General features: G+C 37.1%; 1 protein-coding gene across 1 annotated transcript; it reads left to right on the forward strand.

Annotated features, from left to right (window-relative positions):
• Positions 1 to 893: 893 nt before the first annotated feature.
• nhej1 (nonhomologous end-joining factor 1) lies at positions 894 to 17,795 on the forward strand. Its single transcript, XM_077513935.1, has 9 exons — positions 894 to 1,234; positions 1,317 to 1,365; positions 1,691 to 1,907; positions 3,300 to 3,524; positions 3,604 to 3,742; positions 4,955 to 5,013; positions 14,325 to 14,490; positions 16,471 to 16,580; positions 17,543 to 17,795. The coding sequence occupies exons 3-9, from the start codon at positions 1,716 to 1,718 to the stop codon at positions 17,615 to 17,617; spliced, it is 966 nt and encodes a 321-aa protein (XP_077370061.1). The 5' UTR covers positions 894 to 1,234; positions 1,317 to 1,365; positions 1,691 to 1,715; the 3' UTR covers positions 17,618 to 17,795.
• The last annotated feature ends 730 nt before the right edge of the window (positions 17,796 to 18,525 follow it).

Genomic DNA, 18,525 nt, shown 5'->3' on the forward strand with positions numbered 1-18,525 from the left:
TGGTAAAGCGAAAGCATCTTTCAAACTAGCCATTGCATGTGAATCAACTAGTTATCGGTCAACAGTATCACGTTTTATTTTATTTTATTTTTTTTATCAAATGTAGTTTACATTACAATGTGCAAAATTAAGAGTAGTCATACCGGGCAAATTCATAAAAACCTACCAAAAGAAGTACACATTCATCTCACTCTGCTCCTTTAAATTCCTTTGAGTGTTGCCGCATTTAGAATGTGGATTCATTTTTATTTTTTAAACAACTACCACAAGGCTACCAGGGTATAATGCAATATTGTGGTCATTGGTCATGGGGTCACATACAAAAACAAATTATATATATATATATATATATATATATATATATATATATATATATATATATATATATATATATATATATATATATATATATATATATATATATATATATATATATATGTATGTATATGTATTCAATTGCTTTATTGCTTTATTTAACAAATTGTAATCAAAAGCCAAACATGGCAAACATTAAACAAACAATCATCATCATCACAAACAGTACAGAAACTCACAATAACAGTAAAGAAAAATGAAAAAATCAAAATAAAAAATGCCAGGGGTCTGAAACTAAGAAATACTGTATTAAAAACACCAAAATGAGAACACAAAATCAAGGTCTTGACAGCCTATATACAAAATAAATGAAACGCTGGTCCCGTTGATATATTTTATTTATGTTAAGAAAGACTTTAATTATATCTAACCAAACCAATAACGAATGTGCATTTCTACGTCTTTACGTGTAAATTAACAAAGCAGTTACGTCTGTTTTAAATTAAACATTTTAAAAATAATTTAGTGCGCGTTTAAATTAAAGCGGAACTATAAACCAATGTGTTGTTTCACGTCGTTGTTTGCACACTAGCAGACCGCAACGAGAAGCAGCTACGGCTGATAATGAACATTGCTTATTTTAACTGGTTTTAGTTTTCTTTTTTTTAACTGTTTTGTTTGTTACAAGCTACTGCAGTCAATACTTTACTGACTGAGCTATATTTTTATGAGTGTGATATTTAAATGCCGCAGCCGTAGAAACAACTAGCATTAGCTAACAACTTTGACCAATCAGCATCATGTTATTTTAAAGTTGAAATTTCTCTTCCTTCTCATTTTTTATTTTTTTTTTTAAAGTGGAAATAGTGTTGGCGGTGTGTTTCGTGTGAAATGAAATTTTAACTGTCAGCTGTGAACTGTGAGTATTATAGTTGCTTAGAACGAGGCCAGCATGTTTTGTGAGTAATTGTGACAAATGAGATGAGATGGCTTATTTGCAGAAGCGGACACATCGCCACCACCCGAAAGCAGGCACGACTTTTACGAAAGGTTAGCAACTAAGTAGATTCAAAATGTTGATTAAGCAGCTGACGGCACTGTGATTTGGGACGTGCATGACGAGCTGAGTCATCGTGACATTCATGGGGAAATAACCATCCAAAAACACACTTGTCTTGCTGAAATCGGCTTGTTATTGAGTGAGATGCATCACAGGTTCACATTTTAATGTCTTGCTGGTAATGGCCTTCCACCATGTTGTGTATCATGAGAGAGGTTGCCTCAAAGTAAAATTGACTCGTTGAATCACTGTGAGCCATGGCTACTCATTGTTGACCATTTTAAAATAATGAAACCTGCCATCTCTGACCTGCAGCCTGTGAGCACGCCAGTGGATCGGGATGGAGGCCACCGGCGTGTCCAGTGATGATGATGATCTCTTGCGGCAACCGTGGCTTCCTGTTGCCATCGATGGTTGGAACCTGCTCGCCAAGAGCTGTTTTGGGGAGACGAAATACCGTCTCCTGCTTACTGACCTGCGTTGCGTGTGGGAGGAGACCATGAACTCGGCGGCCATCCAAATCCGCGCTCAGGTACACCATTTCAGAAAAAAAATGTTTATTCTCACGGGGCAATTATGGATTATTACAGTTTTATTTTGTGGGATACGCTCATGAAATGTAGTGCAATTTCAGTAGTGTTTGTGTACATTAGTGTTTCTCTTTTTTTTTTTTTTTGTTACGCAGGGAAGAAGAAAATCTTTCGCACCCCCCCAACTCTCCACTGTTTCTATAAATAATATAATTTGTCTATAACATTATTGTAACTACGCATCTCTAGAGGAGCTAAAACTATTTACACTCTTTCTGACAATGATAGCACCACTGTAGCCTACTGTAGAGGATGTGCAATTACACTTTAGTACGGCAAAAAAACAAAAAAAAACACGTTCCCTGCAAGGTTGTTTTAGTAACTAAAACTAACAAAAATACGAAAATTCAGGAAACAATTTTATTAACTAAATAAAATAAAAACGAAAAAGCTTTTTAAAAAAAAAAATGAAAACCAACTGAAACTATATTTTATGTCTACAAAACTAACTACAACTAACTATAATTATAGCACAAATGTCCTTCATTTCAGTCTTTGGTAATTAATTTAATGCATGACCATTTGGGAATGATTTTTTATGATGTTATCTCGCAGCAGTCAATAGAAAAGCACCTTCAGAAGATGTCACTCTCATGGTGTTTTTTTTTTTTTTTTTTTTTTTTTTTAAATATTGTGCACATGTAATACACATTTAAAAAAAATAATAATACTGAAACTAAATAAAACCAAACTAAAACTAAGCAGTTTTTATTATTTTTAGTTATTTAATAAATAATAATAAGTACCACCATATAAACTAATTAAAACAAAATTTTAAACGAATTAAAACAAAATTTCAAAAACAAAACTCAAAACGAAATAAACTAAAATGAAAAATTCCAAAACCAAAGCAATAATAAACCTGCTTCCCTGGCATTGCAACGCCAGTGGGGTGCTATGTGACAAAAACTGAATCAAACATCGTATGTTTAAACACCAAAATGTTAAAATAAATATGTAATAACAAAAGTCAAGTCTGCTAGCTTAATGCTAACATGTAATATAAAACACCATAGACGCACTAAATTATCGTTAATAATAATTAGAAGTTTTCACTCACACAAAGAGCAGCAAAACATTCAAATAAGATACTATAATAGTCTTTTCTCCGCTCTGTGGTAAAAACTGGACTTTTATTGGGGCCCTTCTCTGCCACTTTTATTATGCTGGATGTCCGCTAGTAGAGCTCAGTGCTGCCCGGCATGTTGTGGCACAACGTGGTACTACACTAAAGGCGCGCGACTTTATATTTGAACTTAAAGCTGTCCTGTAATTCGAAAATACTTTTTTGCTATCTTACAAACGTGTGGTTGTCTGCCAAATGTCTGCGCCAGGAGCTGAACAAGCGTCTGCAAGCCCCCGTCAAAGCCTTCTTCTCGCACCTGTGCGAGGTGGTTCAGCCCCGTCTGTCAGGCAGCAGTCGGCCACCCGAAGAATGCGAAGCGGGCATCTCTGTGACTCCGCTGGATGGAGGCCACTTGAGCTTGAGGCTGAAGAGCAAGCTCACAGGGCTGCCTTTCTATTGGGAGTTTCGCTGCAGCCCCGCCCCAATAGCTGTGGTACCTTTTTTTTTTTTTTGGGCTTTTTCACGCAATAGCGATGGCCATCTTGAAAAAGAAATGTTTGTTTGTATGCTAGGTGTGTGTTCATCTGGTGCAGCCCTTGCTGTCCATGAGCCACATGCTGCACCAGCAGGTGGAGCAACTGGAAGGCTTGCTAGTCAGCAAGGATGCCGAGATCCTGGACTACAAGGAGAATGGTGCCACGCTGAGCAGAGGTACACACAAGCGACCTCATGTGGTACACAAATGTACAGTGTTGATTTATTTTTTGTCATTCATTGCTACTAGGGATCTAACGATGCATTGGAAATAGATGTAAACTACTTAAGATATGCATCAATGTAAAAAATACTCCTCGTTTCTAGCCGGAGCCTTTTTGGGGACGGACACATCTTGTGGATATCTGGAACTGATCTATATTTTACATATATGACTGGATAGCCGATAGGCCAAGACTTTTGAGGTCGCGTGGCCGCCATATTGCTCCTCCCAAGAAACATTTGACGGCATACGATCCTACACATTTACAGTATCGAAATTGGAGAACATTTGTATTACATTATAATTACAGGAAGTGGAGCACTTTAGCGAGTCAACAAAAAGTGAGCACCGCCAACTACTATCACCTCTTTCCTGGGACTAAACAGCCGTGGCACGATTTTCTCCTTTTTTGAGGTACGTGATGGCACTTTCGCTTTTTTTTAGTGGCGCGAACTCCATTGACTACAATGCAAACGCGTCGCCGAATCGCCGTCCCTCGCTGGTAAGCATTAGGCTTAACACTAGCCTGTGGTGGGGTCTTTTTCGGTCCCATAATAGCAAAAGTACACTCAAAATGTTTATCAAACACAAACCGCGTCCGCACTAAAAGAAAGGGGGTGACGAACTGGGACGCCGTGAGCGTGCGTCAGCTTCTCGTGGCCGCCACCGTGGTGCTGTTCGACCGCGTGGTTTGGTTCGTCCGCCGAAAAGTAGTTCGTCAGCAGAGACTAAATTCTCGCGAATTTAATGTATGTAACTGCCTACGAGCTGTATATGTCTCACCTGCACGTATACCGTATAGTTTATACAGTAGTCTGCTCGCGAGGTGGGAGTTACAAGATGGCTCTGTGACTTCAACGGCTTTCACGGGCATGTATGGGCTATCATCTATCCAGTCATGTATACAGGTTAGTGATATCTGGTATTGTTGGCGGGACTTTGTGGACGCCAGTAAAAACTTGGTTCCAGCTTTGTAAATAATCAATTGAATGTTTTAAGTTTTATAAGTGGCTCTTCATTTACTTAATGAGGCACGATTCATAAAAATTACACCCACTGATCAAAAGTGTAGATTTTTTAAAATTGAACAAATTGTGACTTAAGAGGTTTGGGCCCAATGCCCATGTCAATTTTTTTTAACGCTGAATGTTTCTTCTTGTGTGCAGCACGCCTGCAGACAGACATTTTTGAGCGACATGCTTACAGAAGCAGCTTCCTGGCAAAGGTGAGAGGCCAACACTGCCATGTTTGATCTTTTTTCTCACCGTCTTCACAAAGCCCAGAAAAGAACCTTGCGGTGTCCGTTTGCCTCCAATCTATAGCAGCTGTGTGCGTACTGTATTGCGGTGTGGAATTTCTTGCCTGTGCCTTTATTGACTCCACTTGAGAGCAAGTGATTTAACGTTTCATATCGACTTGCGGAATGTCCAAAATGTGTCAGCCTGGCGTTTAAATAAGTTTATTTCAGGCCGCTATTATGGTCACCCGACAACCTCAGAAATTATTATTTTTTATTATTTATTTTTTTAAGGGGAAAAAACCCCATCAGGATCAGTTGTTGTTCGTTGGAGATGAGAACATTGGTTGCTTTTGGACAAACAAGTGCAATAATGGAAAGTTACATCTGGTGGTAGACAAAATGCATGTGGGGGCTAACGCTTGCTATTTTTCCTTCTTGGCTGCTCCCAACTCTTGAGTGGGTAAACACCACAGAAGAAGGCACAGACAAAGACTTGGTCTTTGGACTCTTGGTGGCAAATTCCACCGGGCAGTGACAAGGCGGCCTTCAGAGCCAACTGAAGTCTGAAGGTTGTTAGGAAATGTTGCATTCAAGAGAGAAGCACACAGCAGATTTAGCTGTGAATGAGTTTTGGTGTTTGTGTGCAATATTTATCAAGGACAACTCTGCATATTACACTCGTGCATTTTTGTGTCTTCACTTTTACATGGAAGCGCTAGCTGTAGAGCTGTCAAAATGAATCGACGAGTAATGGATTATCAAATTAATTGACAAGTATTTTAATAATCGAGTAATTGTTTGGAGCTATTTTGGAATTTAAAATTGTCCAAATGAGAAATTCAATTATTACACTTCAAAATTACAAAATCGTCATAATCCTAAAAAAAAAAAAATTTATATTAATTTAGTTTAAATTTATATTTACACTTTTTATTTTAAAATGAGTAATTAAATAAATCTTGTTTAGTCCAAAAGGAACTTGCATAATTATGGTGTTTCAAAGAAATTTGTCTTCACATTTTTTTACATGTTTAAACATGTTCTTGTTTTGTACCACAAAACAAATATTTGTCGTAAACGTGATTTCAATTATAAACAAATTAATCATGATTAATATTTTCTTCATAATCGAGCAGTGCTAGGCCAAATCCTCTGATTTCCGCATATCAACATTGACTTCTGTAGTCGTGCATGAAAAGAAGATTTATTATCTTCTGTGTTTAATCCAAATAAGACATTTGCAAACATCTGTTTTTACTTTGGAAAACAATGACTGAATCGGTAACGTAGTACAACATCAATTCCCCCCCCCCCCCCCCCCCCTTTTTTTTCAATCACTGTACAAATATGAAGTACAAAATAAACAACAATAACTGGTTAATAAACAGTAATTGGGGAAAGATACTTTTGTAATACCCTTGAATGCAAAATTAAAATGAAACCGATTAGTGGATTAATTTATTGAATAATCGATAGATTAATCAATTCTAAAAATATTTGATAGTGACAGCACTAGCTATTTGTGTGTCCGGGTCTCTGTTACCGTAGTAACACCCATCATGCCGCATTTGACACAAGTGTGAATGAGTCTGCGATCGATCGTCTTTGACTCACTTTTGCTTAATCGTCATCAGAGGTTGACGTTATTCTGTTGAACTGACTGCATCCAAATTTTTCTGTGTATTTGTGTCGTTCTCCCACCACATTCCATCTTTTACGTTCTTTACGTTTAACCTCCGGCGAACTGGAGGGTTTGTTTGGAATAACTTGAGCTGTTTCCAAAAGCAGGGGCAGCATCTTTCTTTTTTGAAGGATGATGACATCCTCGCACGTTCGAAGGCTTTCCCAATTTGAAGTCTGCTCCAAATGCAGCCCACAAAATTCTTTGTGGGGCTTCTTTTTCCTGTTTTCGGATGAAATACTTCTGCTATTCTTGGTGGCGTCCCATATGCCAAGATTCTTTGCACGCCACTGCACAGTGCTGAAAATGATTTTGAATATGCGGCACAAAGGATTGGGGTTGTCCTCATTTGTACGTATGAACTCAAGTTCATACGTACAAAGATTTCTTCCACTTAATTAGAACCTAAAACTTTTTGTTAAAAAAATGTTGACAGTGCTTTACAAAGGCTACAACATTTTTCAAGCATAGTTGTCTCATGTCAACGGGTAGCCTTATACTGTTTGACTGCGTGGAACTGAAACGCGGCTTTGCCGTATTGAGTTTGGACTCTGCGCACCAGACGAGACCTGTCTCAGACTCTGAGATTGTCTGGGTTCATATGGGACCAACATGTAAGAGATTTACTTTAGTGTTAGCTGGTCATGGAGAGGCTCATATAAATGTGTTCAAGAATATTCTTTGAGTGACAGGAAGGCAGTATAGATACCCTGACTGACTGATACGGTTGTAAGTCCTGGTTCTCGTCGGGACCCGAGCAGCAGCATTCGGGATGTACCAGTACTGCACTTGTCTTTCACAGAGTCCTTATGTGAGAAGGTTGTTACAGTAGTAGTCTGCGCGAGAAAAATGCATGGATGAGTCTCTCGAAGTCTGGTTTCGACCCTAAATCATTGATTCCGTGCCTGAGTAAACTCGTAGAAAGTTGGAGCATGTGACAGAGCGAGTCCAAAGGCCCATAATTACCTGCTGTCAGTGACATGCTAAACTTGAGTGTGGTCTGCGAGATCGTAGTTCTGCGTATTGGTTGGGTTATAGCCGTTATATATAACGGTTATGCTACCGTTGGGTAGCATGTAAGGGTTGAATGAAAAGGGTCCCGGGATGGGCCGGTGTGGAATCCCACACGTCACTAGCATGAGGTCTGACCAACAGTTTGCCATTTGTCTTCAAGATATGGCTTTGAAAAGATGCCTACCCAGTCCTCTAATCTATGTCACAAGAACACAAGATCAACTACGTCGAACGCAACACTCTGATCCAGAAGAACTCACTGGCAATCCCGATCATTTTTGCACCACATACCAGTTCCATGTAAATAATTATTTTTTAATGCTAACGTCCTGTGTAATCTGTGGTTTTGTTTGGTTGTCATAAAGCAAGGACTTGTGTACTTTTTGGCAATGCTTGGACATTCTGCTTTGAATTTAATCCAGAACAAACACAAGGGAAGGTGTCTTTTAAAACATACTTTTACTGTCATCTGCAATTTCCAGCAGTTGTTTGCTCTTCTTCATTTTTTTCATCATCTGCTACCACGCCAGCCTGGTGGTTGGGGTCGTTTGTAGCTCTAACATGTAGCCACCTCGCATCCTGCTGTTGTGATAAGGGTCGGACAGTGTGATGCAACCAAGCTGATGCCACCCCATTTTTGATGGATTGCTACTTTTGTTGATAGCAGACCTGGATGTACCTTTTCTAAAGCATTGGTTGCTTTTGTAGATTCTCCGATGTCGTCATGAGCCTTTGATGGCTTTCAGACTATTGTTGGCCCTGACTTAAGGTCATGAAATCACAAATTGCTGTTGAGCTTTTCATAATCTTTGTACATATCTTTGATGTGTGACGTCATGGTGAAAAGGTCTATACATTTTTTTTTTCAAGGTAACACTTTGAACTTCCTGTGCGTCACTAATCCGTCTTCAGATAGTGCCAATGTAGTGCCTGTAGCTACATCCTGGTCAATCACCCACGCTTCATTCTGATGTTTTGTGGATGTTAATTCTTCCATACACTTTCAGGCAGTTTGTCATAGAACACCACGTCACACCGTTTAAACTAAAAGGAATGAAATGAAAATCAATAATTGTCATAAAGTACTAGGGGTGTGAATTGCCTAGTACCTGACGATTCGATTCGTATCACGATTCACAGGTCACGATTCGATTCGATACCGATTAATCCCGATACAAATTTATAAGTCGATTGTTGCGATTTTTTTTCATTCAAATTTAGAAAATACTAATCAGTAAGCTTGTAGAGTGTAAGATTTATATGAAAATGTATTATTTATTTATCTGAAATTTCAGTCTTATAGAGGTTGTAATCTGTTTCATGTTTGAACAGCATTAAAATAAAATATTAAGGATTAATGTTCCGTTCATATAACATTATTCCATGCTCAAGGTGTGAATCCTTAAAAAAAAAAAAAAAAAAAAAAAAAAAAAAAAAATCGATTCTGCCGATTATTGAATCGGTTCGAGAATCGCGCGATGTAGTATCGCGATATATCGCCGAATCGATTTTTTTTAACACCCCTATAAAGTACAAAATGTAATGACTTAACATGCTGTTACTATAGTCAAATATACAATACAATGCAACATATTTAGAAACGCATACATTCCTATTGTAAACACAATGATGGCAAACACTGTCAGTATTAAATAAACATGAAATTAAAGCGCTTTAATGAAATAAAGACGACTTTTATTATAGGTGTGTTGCAATCACGTGATTCCAGCGACGCGCGAAATTCAACTGGGGGTCAGGAAATAGGGAACACCCATTGAAAATGATGGAAAGCGGTTATGCAAAAGCGTTGGATGAGCTTAGACGTAGCTGACAGGCTCTAAAAATAGTAAAATATGTCGAATATAATCCTTACACGCTGAGGAAAAGGGATTTTTTTCTGTGTCAGATTTTCCTGGTGTCTACTGCCCAGATCCAGCTGAGATAGGCGCCAGCACCCCCCGCGACCCTTGTGAGGAATAAGCGGTCAAGAAAATGGATGGATGGATGGATGGAAGATTTTCCTGGTGTGGAGGCAATCGACATTGCGAACTACCTTGTTCTCCAGATATCGAACTACACCGCTAGCCAAATGAAGGCGTATAAAAGCCTGGAGGCTTACAACTATTTTGTGTGTGGTTGGGTCAGCGAACTCTGATCAAAAGCAGCACTAAATGACTGCCGTCTTGTTTTTGTTCGGGTGAGTAAATGTGATTCAGAATCATTCTCTTTTCAGCTCAAATATACCACTGGCATCAGGCTACAAGCTAGCTGGCTAACTGTTACTTTACCTGCTATTTTCTACGTGTTGCTAGGTTAACCATTAACAAGACACCGTGGAAACCGTGGATCGTGGCTAAAGAAAACCACTCGTCATGATAGCTAACGTAGCTAGCATTGCTAATAACAAAGATTCAGCCACCTAGCATGGACACATAAGCTGTAGAACAAATTCCACATAGTAATATCACGGTTAGCTATGTTTCCAGTAATATCACACCGACCTGTTGAGAGTTTTATTCAGCTATGTAAGTAGTTTCATTACTGTATCCTTACCTTTCACTATGTGATTACTGCATATACGAGCGTTGTCCAACTTTGCTCCTCCAGATTTTAGACGAAGGTTTTTAATCCAGGTCTGCCGTCTTATCTATTTATTATTATTATTATTATTATTATTATTATTATTATTTAAATTTTCGCCTTTATGGGTTACTACTTTTGGGCCACGAAAGTAGCTTTTATTTTTTTTCTTGATTAGACTGGTTGGTACAGCCATAAACAGCAGAAAACGTCAGCATTTTCTCAGCTTTTCCCGTTGGGGAAATTACTTCCTGTCCCCCATCTGGGGTTGGGCCGCTTGTCGTGGCGTCACATGAAACCCACCTATTGTGCAAACAGTGTTTACAGTAGATACAGCATGTGCTAATGAGTCAAAAGCTAAGTGTGAGCTGGCTAGCTTAAAATACAGTGTGTAAACGAGTTATCTATTGCGAAACAAATTAGCCTTTCAAACTATAACCATTTAGTATAACGCTCTTCAAACGTAGAAATTATTTACCGTGTGTGCCCTTGACCAGTTGTAGAATGTTTTCGCTGAAACTTTAATTCTTGTTGTCCCTCTCGTTGCTCTCGCTCGTTTCTCCTCCCGCACTCGTCTCTACTTCCGTACTGAGCACCCAACCACATCCGGGTTATAGGGGGCCATCTAAATAACCTAAATAAATTTGTTAATTTCTTCTAACAACATTTTGCCAATGTATGCAATCATTTACAGTCTCCAAAATGTTGACACGATGTCTGTTGATTTTTGTCTTTGTTCAATGAGATGGTCAATTCAGGGATAGATGACTTTTTGATTCGGGGCAGGAAGTTTGAGGTCACATGTTGTTGGAGAAAGCAAACATGTGGTCGTCAACAGAGACGAGACAAAGTGTGAGTGAGTGTGAGACTGGCTGGCACCAGCAAACCCACCGCAGCCCCCCTTAAGAAAACAACAGCTTCTAAAATCAGAGCTGCTAACATGCTAATAATAGCCAAACGTCAACAGGCTCGAGCCTTCCTCACCTCACCTTTTTTTTTTTTTCTTACCTCACCTTCCCGACCACAGGAGGCGGGTTTTAGGGGTGTGGCTACCAGGTGAGCACACCTCCTACTCCGCCATCATCCTCTGAGGATTTTTTCCTGTTACCAGAATGGGGGAAAAAAAAAAAAAAAGTACTTGGCAGATACATTCTCTGGGTGATGAAAGATTATTGACATTTTATTCCTCCGTGTCTTTGCTTCAGTGGACACGATTATTACCAGAATGTGACAAAGGCTTTGATCATTCAACGTCATCCTTGAAAATGTTCAATTTCATCAGATTCCGTCATGTTTCATTTTAATGTCATACACCGGCAGCCCATTGAAATGAAATACAATGTTGCCATCTGCTGGCCATAGTTAGCGGGTGTTCTTGATTCCACAACCCATTGACCAAGCAGCGCTGCACTTAGACGTTGCACTGCCCATTGATTTAAAAAAAAACAAATAAAAAAAAAAACATAGCTGACATGTAACATTGTGATTTTACTAATCGATATTAAACATTTTTGGCGGTCAAAGAGTTAATAATTGAAAGTTAAAGCAAGTAAAGATATACTGAATTTGTCTCTTGATGACCTCTAAAAACAGGACTGTGATCAATTAGCTTAGTTTTTTAGTTTTTTTGTTTTTTTTGTTTTTAAATTGCACGCATCATATTATAGCTGGGTTTAAAAAAAAAATCAAATAATTGATATCAAATCAATTTTCCTTTACGAACCTGATATCGATTCATGAAACCATGAATTGATTAATTTAATATTTCCCTCTTTTTTTTTTTTAATTAATACAAAATAGAATATTAAAGGCCAATTTTTTTTTTAATCTTACTGTCCTTGAAATTTACTGTTCACGTGAATTTGAAAGTATTTTCTTACATTTATGAAAGACCTGACTTATTGAACTTTTAGACAATTCAGAATCTTTTGAATATATATTTACAATCGTTGAATTAGAATGATGAAAATATTTCCATCTCATCCTTGCTAATGTCAATGTTCGTGTGAAGTTAATTAATAAACTAAATAATTTAACGATCTTAGTGCTTCCACAAAATTTCATTTGGAATTTAATGTTTGCGGAGTTTTTATCATGCCCTTGATTTTTAAAAAGAATTGATGTTCCATAAATAGTATTGGATTGAATTGAAGTGAATTGAATTTGGGGGGGGGGGGATCCAAATCGAACTGAACTCTTGTGACTGAAAATCGAATCGATTGAGGAAATTAGAATGCATTATATATTGCGTGTTGGTCGTTATGCTCAGAAGTAATGTTTGAGATCATCCCAAAACTGCTGGAGGACAGTTAAGCTAATGAGAGCGGGGGGGGGCTGTGAATAAAAATACAGTATAAGGTTGGCTTTCTGCTTAACCCCTCCCCCCACCACCCCACCCCCATTTAACACATTGGTTCCTCTGTGCCCAAAGGAGAACTAAGAAGCCACTCCCGCCCCCGTGAATTTAAACAAACAAATCACAAAAATAAATCAATGCAAAACCCCGACGCCTGACCAGAGTGCCCCTCGGCGCTGAAAGCGAGCAGAAGACCACCAATTTCTCATGGTCAATATTTGAGGAGCTAATTTGGAGAGTTTGTGCTCCCCATTGGGGGGGGGGGGGGGGAGTAGGACTTGGAGACTGCAGTGGTTTTTTCCCGTGTCTTATAATGAAGTCTTGAGGAGTATGCTCATCACGCGTTATCGGATTTCCCAACCGATTATTGAGCCAAGCCACATGTTGCGATATTACATCTCACAGCACCCTAAAAAATGCCACAAAAAGTACTATAATGTCTCAATGCACATGTTTAGTTGAGCACCAAGCTTTTATTTTGTTCAATGAATGACAATAAGTGGATATACATCGATTCGTCAGTGGAGCTTCTGCTATCTGGTGGATTGGCATTTAATCGGTCGTTCTGTCATTCTATATGCTGTTTGGATGGATGGATGGATGGACAATGATGCATTATGTGTTGGAAATAAATAATTTTCAGACCAAATAAGCAAAACAGAACAACTTTCTTGATCTCATGTAGAGCTGTCAAAATAATCAAGTAATCGATTTTCTAATTAACTGACAGCCATTTTAACTCAAGCTAGAGCATACAGACGGCTTTGATGCAGCCTCTCAACTGCAAAGAACGGTTGAAGAAATGGTAGTTATTACCAGTAGGTGGCATCTGAGCAAAGGAGATCAACCAGGGCCATGTTGAAAGAAAGATCCTTTTGACAATGTTTTGTGAATGTTGATGAAACTTAGTTATATTCGAATGCTAATTGCTGCAAAATGGAAACCAATACAAATATCCTTTTTTTTTTCTGATGAAAGAAGAGACTTAATTTTTCTTTTGGTAAGTTCCATATTTTTACAGCAGTAGAATACAATATTCTGTGGGCCTTGCAAAATCAGTCCAAATCCATGAAATAGATTTTTTTTTTTTTTTACCGATGAAAGAAGAGTCTTATTGTTCTTTTGGTAGGTTCCATGTTTTTATAGCAATAGAACACAATATTCTGTGGGGGCCTTGCGAAATCAGTCCAAATCCAGCCAGGAGTGAAGGGGATTGCTTCAGTGAAAATGGCTGCCAGTCAATAAGTTAATAATCGAGTAATTGTTTGGAGCCATTTTTTATTTTAAAGTTGTCCAAATCCTCCGATTTCAGCATATCAGCAGTAATTGTTGACTGATTTCTGTAGTCCGTCATGAAAGAAGATTATCTTCTGTGTTTAATCGAAATAAGACATTTGCAAACATGTTTTTACATTGAAAAATGATGACTGAATTTTTTTTTTTTTTTTTTAATCACAATACAAAGTATGAAATGAACACCAATCCCTGGTTTAAAACAAAACAGTAATCAGGGAAAAAATGCTTTTGTAGAGCACTTTAATGAAAAATTAAAATGAATACAATTAGTCCACAAATCAATAGAATAATGGATGGATGAATTGATTCAAAAACTATTGAATATTGACAGCACTCCTCATGTCACTCGTGGTGTCTCCTCCTCATCAGACTCTTTCCGCGGCTTGTTGCGAGCGTGACGGCGTGCGCAACTTCGGCGGAGACCTGCAGGAGCTTTACGCTGCCGTTGTCGCACACGGAAACGCGCGCAAGCGCAAATTGTCGGAGCAGGACCGGTTGGTTGCCGCAAGTGCTGACCCCACGACCTCCTCCTCAGGTTTGGCCTCAAGTTTGTTTGTTTTTTGTTTTTTTTATTATTATTTGTTATCAGAAACTTGTTTAAAGGGATAGTTGATTCATTGAGACATTTTCAGCAGTAAAAAGTGAATATTTTGTCTATAATGTGGTAACGTCATTATTTTTCATGTACAATTAATACCTTTAAAAAGTAATTTTTCTACTTGCTGTCGACTGATGATGACATCACCTGTGCTGAGGAAGTAGGTAACGGCCAATCATGGCTCAGAAAACAGGTGAGCCATGATTGGCCGTTACCTACTTCCTCAGTACAGGTGATGTCATCATCAGTCGACAGTGGCTGGCAGTGAATGAGTTAAAAGTATTAATTCTACATGAAAAATCATGCCATCAAATTAATTCTGGACACAATTTTATGAAAATTGTTCAATGAGTCAAGTATCCCTTTGAAAAATGTTTACATGAAAATATACATTTTGTGGACGTTTGTGGCCAACGAAATTCCTTTAAAATTACATATTTTAATTTCCTTTCATTTGCTAGAATAAATCATACAATTTTGGTTAAATGGGTTTCATTCTAGACTCCACACTTTAACATCTAAGTTTAGTTTTTGTTTTTCTTTTTTTTTCTTTTTTTAAACCACATTACTATTCATAGATTTCAAAAAGCATACAGTGTTCCCTCATTTATCGCGGGTTCATCTTTAGTGGCCTCGCTGTTTTGTGGATTATTTACAGCCTGCTTTTTTTTTTTTTTTTTTGGTCTTTGTGCGGCTGTATCACATACGGGCATCCGCGAATTCGTCTCAATGAGACCTTGCCAACGGTGTCTGTCGCGTCGCTCCATGACATTATATACTACTGTGCTACATAATAAGTAAATAAAGGAAACATACTTTTATTGGAAAAAATGACTGTAAATGAAAAAACAAAAATAGATGGATGAATGAAAAAGCATTCATAATAAACTAAGTCATACTAAAAAATAAAAACATATAATAAATGAAAAAAACTATATACTGTGCTGTATAAGTAAATTTAAAAAAAACACTTAATGGAAAAAATGACTAAATGAAAAAACAAATTCTGAATGAAAAAGCATTCATAATAAACTAAAAAATCATACCAAAATGGAAAAAAAAAAACATCCATCCATTCATTTTCTGAACCGCTTACTCCTCACAAGGGTCGTGGGGGGTGCTGGAGCCTATCCCAGCTGGCCTTGGGCAGTATGCGGGGTACACCCTGAACTGGTTGCCAGCCAATCGCAGGAAAAAAAAAAACATGATATAAATGAAAAAATATATACTGTGCTGTATAAGTAAATAAAAAAACTTTTAATGGGAAAAAATGACTGTAAATGAAAAAAGATAAATGATGAATGAAAAAGCATTCAAAATAAATTAAAAATCATACCAATAAAAAAAACATAAATTACGAATGGAAAAAAAGCATTCATAATAACATGAAAATCATACCCAAATTAAAAAAAAACACAATAAATGAAAAAAATCTATGCCTTGCTATATGAGTAAATTAAAAAAACATAGTTTTAATGGGAAAAAAATGACTAAGTGAAAAAAAACATAAATGATGAATGAAAAAGCATTCATAATAAAGTAAAAATCATACCAAAATGAAAAAAAAAATGTATAATTAATGGGAATTTTAAAAAAATAATGTGGATTTCCATTATTGCAGGTAGTTTTTGGAATGCGATAAAGGAAGGAACCCTTCTGTTTTAAGCAGTGGAATCTCCCTCTACTGGTTGTAGAAATACTGCAATTAGCAATTAAGACAATGTATCACAATGTCACCTTTGAGCTTTTTACATGTGCATCATGATATTTGTTAAAAACTATCATCAGTAAAGGATGCTAAAGCAAAACTGAGAAAGTGAAAAATGTCTGTAAGCTGAAAGGTTTGTAAAATGCAGCAAGACTTAAGTTGTGGGTTGCTTCAATATGTTGACATGTTCGGACGTCTTCATTGTTCAGGCGCCGAAGCAGATGCCGAGGGAGGAGAAGCTGACAGTGAGCAGAAGCAGACCAGTCCAGTGGTGGAAGCAGGAGACCGCAACGTCCGCACAGCCGCCACACAGCAGCAGGTATGATGGCAGTCATGACATCCAATTCTTTTTTTTTCTTTTCTTTTTTTTTTTTAAACTCATTCAAACCCAAAAACGTATAAATACGTTTTTTAATACTTTATCATTTACTCCCAAAAACGTGTTTATACGTTTTTTTTTTGTTTTTTTTTGTTTTTTAATGCTAGCGCATACAGAAGGCTTTGGAGCAGCTTTTTGGCCTGAAGAGGTCACTTAAAGCAATGGTAGTTATTACAACAAAAACGGCCAGCGTAGCAGCGTATAAGAGATCAGCCAGGGCCATGTTGCAACAAGCTCTTTTTTTCAGTGTTTTTAAAAGGTTTGTGAACAATGATGAAAATTAGCTATATTGTAATGCTAACTGCTGTAAAACTGAAACGGATACAAATATACTTTTTCCCCCTGATGAAAGAAGCGACTGTAATCTTTCTTTTGGTAGGTTTCATGTTTTTATGGCAATAGAACACAATATTCTGTGGGACTTGCAAAATGAATCAAAATCCAGTAAAACAGCCGGGAGTTAAGGGGGTTGCTTCAGTGAAAATGGCTGCGAGTGAATGAGTTAATTTCTATTTTTTTTTCCCTCATTAAATAAAAGAGCAGTTGATTTTTGTGTAAATAAACATTTAAAAATGTGTAAAATAATTGTTCACATATTTTATTAAATAACTGTTTGAATTATACTTTTAAACATTTTTTTTAAATAATTATTATAGTAAAGTAGTTTATGTATTTTTCCCTTCATCATTTCCTATTGACTATGTCTCTCTGCTGGCTTTAAAAATAAAATAAAAAAGTTTTCCCCTACCTACTTTTGAACGGGAAATCTTTGAATGTTTGTTTTTCGACCTGTGGCGATGTCGTCATCAATTGGCCAGCTTGTGTGTTCCAGTCTTTTTCTTTTTTTTATGTGCTCGACAAAAGAAGTTTGTGTTGAATTTTGATGAGTAAACGTTCCGCAGCTGGTCACCTGCGGTCGCGCCGAGCGAGCTTCTTCCAAGGCAAAGAAGAAGAAAGCGGTGGGCTTGTTCCGGTGAGCACCAGCAGCGGGGAAATGCCGCCTTTAAATGGACTTTTTCCACAAGTTACTTTGAAAGAGATTTTAATTTTTTTAGACTCAATGCTAATGAATTATTGCAGTGATTTTATCATGGGAGCTAGGCTTTTTATCTGACAATTTGTATTGAAAATAAATGACTTTTCTATTGAATCAAATGATCTGTGAGATAAATCATTTATTATTAGTTTTAGTGATGGACCAGCTGCAGAAAATTCTTGCTAAGCAACGTCACCTTCAGGCCTGCCTGTATTTTACTACCCATATAGTCTGTCATTTTTAAAGAATTTTAATTAGGGATGTCCCGATCACTTTTTTTTTTTTTTTTTTTTTAGTTAGTTTTAATTAGTTTTCAGGGTGGTTCTGTTAGTTTTTTAAATTAGTTTGAGTTACTTAATAAATTATTACTTTGTTTAGTTTTAGTTAGTTTCAGTATTAGTTTTAGTTTAAAAAAAAAAGTGTAGTACTTGTAAGTAATAAAAAAAAAAATAGCCATAGGAGCGATGTCATCTGAAGGTGCTTTTCTATTGGCTGCTGCTAGATGACATCACTTCTGTGTGACACACTTTCAAACGTCCTTTTTCCGGTTAATATCAAAATAAATCTACTTAAAATCACATTTAACTTCATCCCCAAATGCTCATGCATTAAATGAATTACCAAAGACTAAAACGAACAACATTTTTGCTATAAATATAGTTTTAGGTAGTTTTGTAAACATAAAATGTAGTTTCAGTTAGTTTTCATTGTTTTTAAAAGCATTTTTGTTTTCATTTTATTTTGTCAACAAAATTGTTTTGTTTTTAATTTTAGTTTTTTCGTTAGTTGTAGTCAACTAAGATAACCTTGCCATGGGGTGAGGGATGTCGTTAAGAATTTTACTGTACT

The sequence above is a fragment of the Festucalex cinctus genome, chromosome 2, assembly GCF_051991245.1.
Source record: "Festucalex cinctus isolate MCC-2025b chromosome 2, RoL_Fcin_1.0, whole genome shotgun sequence".
In the NCBI taxonomy this organism is placed as follows: Eukaryota; Metazoa; Chordata; class Actinopteri; order Syngnathiformes; family Syngnathidae; genus Festucalex; species Festucalex cinctus.